Here is an 11925-nt window from a genome sequence, read left to right on the forward strand (position 1 = left end):
AAGACACTGCTGTGCACAGGGTGTCAACAACCTGTGATAAGGTGCTCACGCACTGGGCTCGGTATCTATGTCTGAACGTGTGGTTCCCATATTTGGCTGTTTAACTCGTCTTACTAAAATCAATATCTCATTTTTCTCCAGAGGAATATTGGAAGAATCTGAAAGTGTCCTTATTTGAAAGTTAATTTTATTCACCGCATTAATCGGATGCTCTTCTCCCTGCCAATTGTTTGTTTATTAATTTCTCTGCTAATGTGAGGGGTGGGGGTTATGTTTTTTGGTTGTCTTGGGTCATCTTGTTCGATGTTTTATTGTTTTTTTTTTTTTTATTTTGGTCTTTTTTATTAGCCTCCCTTGTTGGGTGGAAGTCCCCAATCCTCGGTGCCATGTCTCCACATTTCCAATTTACAAAACAAAACAGGCTGCAGACTAAAGAAGGTACTCTAGAAAAGAATGAGATGAAATTGTCATTGTCCAGCCCCCCGGTCTCTAGATGAAATACAACCACTGACTTTCAGAGCCGAAAGGAAACTCTGAACCAGACGTTTTATAGATTCTAAAAGTCCAAGCCTCAAGCCTTGGTCATAAATGAGTATATGTTGAACGAGACTGATAATGAACAGTATGTTTATTACAGTTATTATTATTGCCATTATTATGCAGGCCTTTGTAGTAGTGACAGGCATGGATGCAAGTCCATGAATACTGGGATGGTATCCAGCACTTTACCTATGCCCTTGTCCATAGGGTTAGTGGTTGTGTCAGGAAGGGCATTCAACGTAAAATGTTGCCAAATATGGGTATTCAGGTAGCGTAGCGGTCTTTTCCGTTGCCTACCAACACGGGGATCGCCAGTTCAAATCCCCGCGTTACATCTGACTTGGTCGGGCATCCCCACAGACACAATTGGCTGTGTCTGCAGATGGGAAGCTGGATGTGAGTATGTCCTGGTCACTGCACTAGCACCTCCTCTGGTCCTTCGGGGCGCCTGTTTGGGGGGGAGGGGGAACTGGGGGAATAGCGTGATCCTCCCACGCGCTACATCCCCCTAGCGAAACTCCTCACTGTCAGGTGAAAAGAAGCGGCTGGCGACTCCACATGTATCGGAGGAGACGTGGTAGTCAGCAGCCCTCCCTGGATCGGCAGAGGGAGTGGTGCAGCAACTGGGAAGGCTTGGAAGAGGGGGATAATTGGCTGGATACAATTGGGGAGAAAAAGGGGGGGGTAAAAAAAGAAAAGTATTATTTTGGAGTGTTAAGCGCTTTGGGTGTCTAGAAAAGTACTATATAAATGTAAAATTGTTATTATTAGTAGTAGTAGTAGTAGTATTAAAAAAGTACACCGTTTTACCTGTGTCCCCTTTAACATCAATGCTGTTAGATTTGAAAAGAATTTGCGTCCTTGCCTTAATTTGGTGGGGATTTTGAAAACATTTGAGATTGTGTGTGTGTTTGCTTGTTAGCTACAGACCAGCTAAAAATATAAACCAAAGAAGGTTAAAGCATCGCCTGCATCCATTTGAGCTGGAACTCAACCTGTAAGCAAGGTGTCTGCCCGTAGGCTTTGTGCCAAATCTCGGATCCTGTTTTTCCTCGAGCCTTTGTAATTGGTATCCCAATCAGATAAGGCACTGAAATTCTTGCTCCTGGTCAATACAAAGTCTAAATCATCCATCAAAACTTTACTTTCTGTTAAAATAAGTGTGCATGATTACTTGAAACTCAGCCTCTTCTATATCCTCCATATTCTCACAGTTACGCCAACAACTGACCTCATAGTACCTCTGAGGAAATCTCATTTTAAGAAACGACCCATAAATATATCAGAAGGACTGCAGTATGTGATGATAAATATCTGTAATTTTTAAGCGTCTTCTTTCAGTTCAAATCTTTTAAGAATTACTTATCACTAATTGTCTGCACAAAGAAATTGTGGCTTTACACATAACACAACCAGTATAACAGAATTAAAACATATTCACAAAGGACTAGTTGAAAATCACCTTAAAAACAAGGGTGTACAAAATTCTAGCCACTAAACACATGAAAATAAATGTATTCAGTATTCAAAGTGCAAATAAAAATCCACACAAAGTGAAAATAACAGCATATATGGACCAGTGAAAACATACATGATTTGCGGAGCATTGCTCCTTATTAACATCAACATTCTTTGTATATTCACATTAGCAGGTGTACAGAGGGCCACACATGCGGAAGGCACAGATGCGGATGGATGGTTTATTCTTCTCGGGCCTATTTGTGTTTCTGGGAGAGGCTGCAGTCTAGTCTTTGCTCTATTGATTTATTGTGACGGGGTCAGATAAGCAACAGGTGCAGGGTTACTTTGTTATCTGCAAGATGGTAAGATGACAATTAGCTTTGCACAGACTACACGGTGACTAGATAGAACCAGATTTACACCGGCTAGGTTGAAATCCCCCCTCGTCGCCAAGATAGTAGTCTCAAATTGATTTTTTTTCCCTTCTTTTTGTTGGTTTGATTTTTAACTGTGTTTTTTCTCAAGTGCTTACCACAAGGTCTGGCTTTTTTTTTTCCATCCCTGATTGAAACCGATTATTAATTTATTATTAAGTGCTTTGGGTGTCTTGAAAAGCACTATATAAATGTAATTATTATTATTAATGTAGAAATAATGAAAAATGCTAAAAGTGTTTTGTAGAATAATGTGAAAAATAACTTTCTATAAAATTATAGACTGGAAAACAATGAAATTGAAACTGCTCCTATCCCTTTAATGACTAAATCATTAAATAAAAGAATGTCTAATACCATCAGCCTACCAAATGACTTCTTCCCAATCGGAAAAAAAAGTCCAAAAAATTTGCATGATAACTGATATGATGCTTATTCAAACATTGCAATGTATTACTCTTTGTCTTTTGTTTCTTGTCTTTGGTGGCTTGATGCTCCTCAAAAACCATAGCTAGAGCAGTCCCCGGCGACATTATCACTCTATCACACGCACACACATGCACACACACACACCGGCTCTACCAAATCATGATTGGATGTCTGGCATGTAGTCCAAATAAAACAAGTAGCGAGAAAAAGAGGTTTAGAGCTGAGGAGTGATGGCTTTCTAAAAGGCTTGTCAGTGTACACAACAATAAACCAGCAACATATGGGTTAGTTTTGTGTGGAGTTTTCAGTGCCTGTCAAGTGTGTGTTCATACGGGGAGGACAGTACTGCCGGGCAACTTCTGAAGAAATGTTGGCTGTTAGATTCACTCCAATAATTCTCAACGTTGGGGCAAAATTTCCAGAGCACAAGTAATGAAGATGCTGCAATGGTCACTTTTACTTTGCAGTACAAATGGAGGTAGCATGTAATTTGCAAAATAAACCGTTACGGCAACAAGATTTATCAGAATCGGCTCCTAAGATCCATCCATCCATCCATTATCCAAACCGCTTATCCTGCTCTCAGGGTCATGGGGACGCTGGAGCCTATCCTAGCAGTCAAACCAATATCTGCCTTAAGTTCTTCAGTCTAGAATTGAATTTGTCGAACTCTTGTTTTATTTTATTAAAAGTAGGAGGAAGTCTGCATGTGGTGAGAGATTAATTTGGTTCATGCACAGATCAGCTCATTTCAATAATTCTCTTAAATTAAGTATTATATTGATGGTAATGCTATCAAAGGGCTGTATGGTTATGGCAAAAAAATTATAACTGATTATTTTGCTAAAATTTTGTGATCACAATGATTAATCATGATTATTAGTCTTGATTCAAGAAACAAGCTCTTTTTGGCATTTTTTTTCATGTTATAACATTAGGCCTATCCATTCTTTTTCTCTGTTCTCATTGCACTTTTGTCCTAAAACACTGTCGGGCTCTCCTCTTTACCAGTTGCTGCTGCTCTTCCATTTCAGCCACATGGAGCACGTTTTGCTCTTAAAGGTTTTGATCGATCAAGCAGAATGGAAGCACTTGATTTAACACAAGGACTTTTTGATGCACTGAAAATATAATTTAAACACTTTACACAATGTTGCTCAATTACACAAGTCTTAATTGTGGAAATGAAATCCCAACTTTTGATGATTTACCATTAAAAATTTTCTTTTAAAATATGTTAAAGGTGCGAAAACAGCATTGGAAGAACATCTGAAGACATGCGGCCGTGGCCTATAGGTTAGAGAAGTGGGCTTGAGACCGAAAGGTTGCAACTTTGATCCCTGGCCCAGCAGGAAAATGTGGGTGGGGGGAGGGAATGAACGGCGCTGTCCACTCCCTCCTTCAGTACCCATGGCCGATGTGCTCTTGAGCAAGGCACCCACAAACCAACTGCTCCAGTGGAGCTGCTCAGTGGCCACCAGTGAAGACTGGTTGTACTGGGCAGCTCCCAGGTGTGAATGTGTGGAACAGTGTGAATGTGTAGCAGGGCACTGCTGAAAAAGAGTACACGTGCTCAGCATTCTAACCTGGGTAAATAACGGTTAAAAAAAATATGAGATCAAATTTGTTATAAAATCATTTTTGGTTCGTATGATTTTCCAAAAGATTTTGATTTTGATGGCCGCTATCAATTTTTAATCCGAAGTGTTCCACCAATAATCTCCACACTGAACTGAGTTTCGGGATGAAGGTTCAACACAGAAGTGTAAAGGTGTCTGTTGCAAGCAGTAACCATTTGGCGGGACAAATGGAGAGTTGCCCTCCCACCTCGGTGTGAGCCCCAGACACTAACTAGACTAGTTTGATTTTATGTTCTGGTTGATGAATGTTCTCTTCTCCTGCCCTGTTAATAGACCATTGATTTTGATGGTATGCTCTCACAAATCAGTCATCCTAATATACTGCGGGGATGCTAGTATGGCAAGATGAGTCACAATTTGCCTTTGTAGAGGTAACTCGTCACACTTTTTTCTCCAATAGGTGCAGCACATTGGAAATTGATCCAATGGGAAAGTTGGTGATCAGAACCAGAATGTTACATGACCCTAGAACTATGTATAGTAAAAGCATCGAAAGGCCCCTCAAGCATCTTGTATGCATTTATATCAAGGTAATGTAGAAAAAAACTACATGGCATTAAAGTGCCTCAAAAAGAAGAGCTGCTTTTATGAGCCAAGGAGTCAATTATAAAGTCATTGCAGGACCCCTCTGGCTGTCCTGCAGTCTAGACTGAACAGTAAAGGGGATATTGCTTTTGAAATATGGGCCCAGTTTGAAATATGGGCCTGTTGAACGTCTTAAAGAACTATTAAATCCTGAATCAACTTCTAAATCACTTCTTAAAACACACTTGCATAAACTTTTTACCCACTTTTTAACCTCCTGTGGTTTGTTTCAATAATATTAATTTATTTACATATTTAACCAGGTTTCTTTGAATGTTCTCTGTGTTTCTATATAGATTTTTTTTCTTCTTCCTGTCTTGATACCCTCCTGTAGAGCACTTTGTTAGAGCTGCTTTTTGATGTGGTGCTGTAAAGACAAAGTTTCTTAAGTAACATTATTATCCTCTGTGAATAGTACACATGGCCATTGTAACTTTAGTTAATGGTCACAGTAATTTGCATATGAAACCCATTGTTGTTTTTGGTTGTTATGCCACTGTATTGTTTATAAGGGTGGGGATACCTGCAGTCAGTTGAGACTGAAGAGGGCACTGAAATGTTTCTGTCAATAAACATTGTGTTCAGATGAACTGATTCACCTTTTTGTGATTTCCTTACCTGGATTACTGAGCATACATCAAAACTATATTAGTCGTTAGAATGATATTTCCCTTAGCATTGTTAAAACATTTTCCCTTCTGTCTTTCTGTCCAGGTGAACCTGGGTAGCCACCAGTTCCTGTTCACGGTTGACGTGAACCCATCTGAAATGCCTTGTCTCTGCCTTCGACACGATGTGGATGCCCTGGTGTGGCAGCCCCGGCCGGACCAACCCAGTGACATGTGGGAGCACGTCGCCACATTCAACGCCTTGGGTGAGGAGCCGAGTAGCTTGCAAACAACATCTGCTCCAGCCATTAGACACAGTAGGCGGTATTTAAAAGTCAGTTGTTAAGTCTGCACATCTATGTGCTCCAACACATCTTTATTGAAGGATATTAAACAAACAATGTCTCGATCCAAGTGGATCTTTGTCAGGTTAGATTCAGGAAAAGCAACCCCACCTTTTTATAATCTTCTATACTGACACAATGCACCTTGGTCATCAAGCACGCACGCTGAATATCATATCATCGTATTCAATATGAGATCACTATAAGAAGAAAAAAACGGTTACTTAAACGACAGAGATGAGTTCGCTGCCAACTATACTATATATACAAAGATTACAGAAAAAGGAGGAGAGGATGGAAGGCATGTTGTGAGCCCATTGAAGTGGGGTGTAGAGGCTTTGCTGGCCATTTACTGTGCAAGGTCTACTCTCTACTTGGCATCACTGGGGCTGCTAAAAGGAAAGCCATGGCGGCTGCAGAGAGGGCCTCCAGATGAGATAAGACGATAAGAAGGAGTGATCTGTGGGCCAGTGCTGCTGGGACACAAGCCAGGGCCCGATCAACCCTGGCTGGGTCGCCTGAGTGAGGGTGTATAATGTTGAAAGACCTGAAACACCTTAGGACCTCAGGAAATATCACTGATGATGTGTCCCAGTGCATCCTAGGATGTCTCTTCGAGTCTTCAACCAAACAAAAAAGTGATTTTAAAGTGATTCTAGAATAAGTACATGGTATTGTGATGTAAAACAGCATGAAAATGCTGTAACCCACCACTGTAATTACAAAAATCATGCTAGAATGGGAAAAGGAAAATTTGACTAAGATAAGACCAAGATTAAATTTCTTTAAACCTACAGATATACGTACATCCCAAAGCCTAGGTCACTGTCATGGTTGTTAAGTGATACACAAGCACTGGTATGAGAGGGGATTTTTGATTAGCACATTAGTATTTATTGACCAGTGACATGGTCCAAGATGTGTGTGTGTTGTGTATTTTATCGCAGCTTCAGAGCTGTCTTGGCCAATTGCAAGTGACAACCGAAACGATTTGTTTTTAATAAATTTACATGCAAACACAAATCTGGATCTAGATGCACGGGTATTAGACATGTGCTGTGACGGCACTAATCTAATTTTGTTTGTTTGATCAGAGTGCTTTTCAGCGTATCGGTGGTGCAATTATGATATGATATAGGGAACAGCGTTACATTAGGTGCCTCAGTAGGGAGGTGTTTGGATGTGGAAATACTTTGCGCCTAATATTCCTATCAGCTAGATTGATCAGAGGTTTTACAAGTTGGGATACCTATCTGACATGCTCTGCTTTGAGTTGGTAATGTTTTATTCATCCAGCATCATATTTTAGAACTGGATAAGTTTCCAAAAAGTTATGTGAAGGCAAAAGTCTATGAAGGCAGTTTATAACTGGAGTAAAATGGGCGGCACGGTGGCCCAGTGGTTAGCGCTGTCGCCTCACAGCAAGAAGGTCCTGGGTTCGAATCCCGAGGTTGTCCAACCTAGGGGGTCATCCCAGGTCATCCTCTGTGTGGCGTTTGCATGTTCTCCTCATGTCTGCGGTGGGTTTTCTCTGGGTGCTCCAGTTTCCCTCACCATCAAAAAGACACGCATGTTAGGGTTAATACTCCCTTCCTGTCTGTGTCCCTGACTGAGGCATGGCAAGACAAACTGGAGTTGGTCCCCGCGCGCTGCATGGTGGCTGCCCACTGCTGCTAGCTACACAGCTAGGATGGGTTAAATGCAGAGGGGAATTTCCCCATGAGGATTAATAAAGTATATAGAAAAAAAATCAAAATGATGGATGCATATTGTATTGTGTCGTTATAGCCTATAGGCGAGTACGCACAAAAAATGATCCATGTAAGATTGCATTACATAAGAACTTTAACAAATCCCTTTCCACTATTCACATAACCCAATCAAGTTAGTCTCATTAATCAAAGCAAGGATGATGATTTGATTATTGTGTGCTTATGAATAAAATCGCTGAATATTGGATTACTCTTAACATGTAAGGGGACGCTGCTGAAATCCCTCAGATTTAGTGAAGTCCTTCATCCCTCATACAGGACGCTGATCTCAGTAGATCTCCCATACAAACTGTCTTTCTCTTCTCCAACTCCCGAGTGTACATGCACACACATACCCACAGTCTGTCTCTTGCTCCGTTAAACTTGGATGAGCAGGGGGGAAAAATAACAGATTTATTTCAATTTTGCCTTCAGACCGATCTGACATCTTCATTTTTTTTCCTTTTCGTACTGGAGTTTCACCATTCTCCTCCAACTGTGTAGACATTACATCATCCAGTCTGAAAGCACAGGTGCATATCTAGCAATATTTTCAGAAACGACCTCGGCGTGAGTCAACTGTGTCCTGATGGAAATAGAATCAAAACATGCATTGGTATTCCTATCACTGTTAAGCTTGTTAAGGAGTGATTAAAGGAAATGTGCTGTGTAGTAGGGCCCGGTATATTCCCTTTGCATTTCCAGTCACTAATTGCTAAAGCCACAAGTCAGCATTTATTAGCTTATCAGAACTTTTGATAAATTCATAGTGAGGATAAGTGTTGTGCAATGTAAGCATAAGCAATTAAAACATGAGCAAACTGTGTAGAGTTATGTAAATTTTAGTTTGGCAAAAAACATGTTCCATGCAGGCATCCGGTAGCGTAGCGATCTATTCCGTTGCCTACCAACATGGGGATCGGCGGTTTGAATCCTCATGTTTTACCTCCGGCTTGGTCGTGTGTCCCTACAGACACAATTGGCTGTGTCTGCGGGTGGGAAGCCAGATGTCGGTATGTCATCGTTGCCGCACTAGCGCCTCCTCTGGCCAGTCGGGGCGCCTGTTCGAGGGAGGGGGGGCTGGGGGGGAATAGCGTGATCCTTTCACACGCTACGTTCCCCTGGTGAAACTCCTCACTGTCAGGTGAAAAGAAGCGGCTGACAACTCCACATGTATCAGAGGAGGCATGTGGTAGTCTGCAGCCCTCCCCGGCTTGGCAGAGGGGGTGGAGCAGTGACCAGGATGGCTCGGAAGAGTGGGGTAATTGGACGGATGCAATTGGGGACAAAGGGGGGGGGAAAATCCCAATAAAAATCTTCCATCCAAAAACCATCTGTCTGAAAAGTTCTTAAGTCATGATTCATATTTTCTACCTCTACTCTTACTTTCAGGCCCCCACTGCGTGGCTCTTGACCATTGTTTGTTACAATTATTTGGTCAAGTTAAACCCGTTTTCCTTTGCTCTTCACCCATCTTTCCAGGCTACGTCCAAGCATCTAAACGCGACAAAAAGTTCGCGACCTGTGCCCCGAACTTCTCCTACGCAACGCTGGCAGAGTGTCTCCGCCGTGCGTTCATCTACAGACAGCCGTCTCCCGTCGACACTGTCCTCTTCAACAGAAAACAGGGCCGCCAGGTGGAACAGGTTGCCAAGCAACAGGTGGCGAGCCTGGACTCCATTGAACCAATCCTGGGCTTCCGCGCCACCAATGAGAGACTGTTTATCCTGACCTCAAACAACCTCTTTGTCCTAAAGGTTAATAATAATTAGATTTGGTGCTCACTCGGTATAAGATTTTATCTCCTGTGCCCTCCAAAAACTCAACCATTCCAAACTGAGCATATTCACACTCGAACAGCGAAGCATGAATGTTGTGCAACTTATGAAATTATCTGTGGGGAAGTTCCGTCATGAATTGGGTGTTACCGGTTTTTCTTTATCCTCTCACTTCCCTGGCTAATCAGCTGTGTTGCAGCACTGTAACATGCATGAACATGTGTATCTGAAGTGAGACAAAATACAAGGAAACCTTATTGTGAGTGGGGCAAATTATGATGTTTGGGATTCATTCAAGCAGAGTTTTCTCAGGAAGTAGACCTTTTTTATAAAGAAAAAATAATGTAAAGCAAATTCTCAAATAAAAGCAGTCATTTAGCATTTTGCCTCAACACTTTCTTCCATCTAACTTGACAATATCCTCTGTATCTGTTTGGAGAATCCACAGCTGTCTATTCAGCCGATAATTTAGAAATATTTATTTATTGGTTCCACAGGCTTAAAAATTCAATCTTATTATTTGTAATTTACTTTTGCTGTTTATGGTTTTCTTCTTGCCTCTGGCCCACCTGGCTTTGTCACAAGAACCAAGGTTGAGACTGAAATTTAAACTGCCATTACAAAGTGATTGTTTCGGTACCTCAGCACCTAATGGTTTAAAAAGTACACTGTTTACCAACACTGGTGAAATTCTTTCCTATTCTTGCACACTAGGTTGAGCTGCAACATGGAAAGCTGCATGTTGGATTGGTTATCGGCGAAAAGCTGAGGTTGTAAACTTGTGCGTGGCTCGTCTTGACTGGTGACTAACAAAGAATGGTGAGCTTGGTCACAGAATCACTGTTAATAATGTGAGTTGCATCCATATCTTGTGTGGGTTTTTTTTGGGGGGGGGGTTGGGATTTTTCCCCCCCTTTTTCTCCCCAACTGTACCCATCCAATTACCCCACTCTTCCAAGCCATCCCGGTCTCTGCTGATCCACCTCTGCCAATCCGGGGAGGGCTGCAGACTACCACATGCCTCCTCCGATACATGTGGAGTCGCCAGCTGCTTCTTTTCACCTGACAATGAGGAGTTTTGCCAGGGGGACTTAGCGGATGGGAGGATCATGCTATTCCCCCCAGTTCCCCCTCCCTCTGGAACAGGCACCCCAACCTAGTGCAGCGACCAGGACACATAGCCACATCCTGCTTCTCACCCGCAGACACGGCCAATTTTGTCTGTAGGGATGTCCGACCAAGCCGGAGGTAACGTGGGGATTCGAACCTGTGATCCCCGTGTTGGTAGGCAACGGAATAGAGCACCACACTACCTGGACACCCCCTTATCTTGTGTGTTTTCATGGTGAAGTCAAGATCTCATCAGTAAAATGGCAGCTCTGAGAGGCTTGTTTGTCAGTGGCGCATATATATGGAAGATGCCTCTTTTCTTTTTGTGTGACCTCAGTCAATCAACGGAGAGAGAAAGCCTGAATGCTAATATTCCTATAGATGTATTTAGAGGACATGTTGAGCAACTATTTTTTATTCATTCTTAAAGCAGGGACAGTATACTCCCTTCAGGATAGGAGGTTGTAGTTGTGATTCGATTTTAGGGGCAGCAAGAGTACTAAATTTATGACTGCTGTATTATCACACATTTATGTTAGTCTCTTCATGCAATAATTGGGAGGACTCTTTCCAATATAATTCATTTGTATCTGAAGCAACTTGCACCCAGCCAGTCAAATTCCCTTATTAGTAAAGTGTTGAACCTTTTGGTGCATGGATCTCGTCATTAATTGATCAAAATAAAATTTCGATTACTATATACAACACGCAACAAGGATAATGGTTCGGAGAAACAGCATTGGATTGATTCAACCATTCAATATTCCTCCCTAACAAGGCAATTTATGGGAGGTTTTTGTACGTGACTCATCTTCTCAGCTCTCCAGAGTCTTAACCATTTCTGTGGTAATTTGCTTTCCCGTGCAGAAGCCATGTGATCGCCGACGGGTAATCACTCTTTTCTCGTGGCTGTCATTGTTTTGCTGAGGGAAATCTAGTTTCACTCGGTTCTTATTTAATTATCGGTGCACAATTGAATTAGCCTGCACTTGCTTGTTTTTATTAGCTGCACAAGCATCCCTAGGTTACTTGGCCTGTCAGATCCGCTAATGTCTCTGAAGAGTGGCCTCTGTTTACGCTGACACAGCGCATTGCTGCGCCATCCCATCACAGACAGACGAATAATGGAGGATAGTTACTGCTCAGACCGGAACGTTCTCGCCATCCTGCACCGCTGTCAGATGAACGAGTTATCGTCTCAAAGTCAGCTTCTCAGGAATTTATTGAAACCATTGTATTTTGTAT

General features: G+C 42.0%; 1 protein-coding gene across 1 annotated transcript in view; it reads left to right on the plus strand.

The window, feature by feature from the left end:
• nudcd1 (NudC domain containing 1) overlaps positions 1 to 9949 on the plus strand; it is a 41800-nt gene extending 31851 nt beyond the window's left edge. The window contains exons 9-10 of the mRNA XM_056298685.1: positions 5804 to 5963; positions 9275 to 9949. Coding sequence (XP_056154660.1) covers positions 5804 to 5963; positions 9275 to 9564 — 450 coding nt within the window. The 3' untranslated portion in view covers positions 9565 to 9949. The remainder of the gene's footprint in view (positions 1 to 5803; positions 5964 to 9274) is intronic.
• Positions 9950 to 11925: the final 1976 nt, after the last annotated feature.

This window comes from Lampris incognitus, chromosome 18 (assembly GCF_029633865.1).
Source record: "Lampris incognitus isolate fLamInc1 chromosome 18, fLamInc1.hap2, whole genome shotgun sequence".
Taxonomy (NCBI): Eukaryota; Metazoa; Chordata; class Actinopteri; order Lampriformes; family Lampridae; genus Lampris; species Lampris incognitus.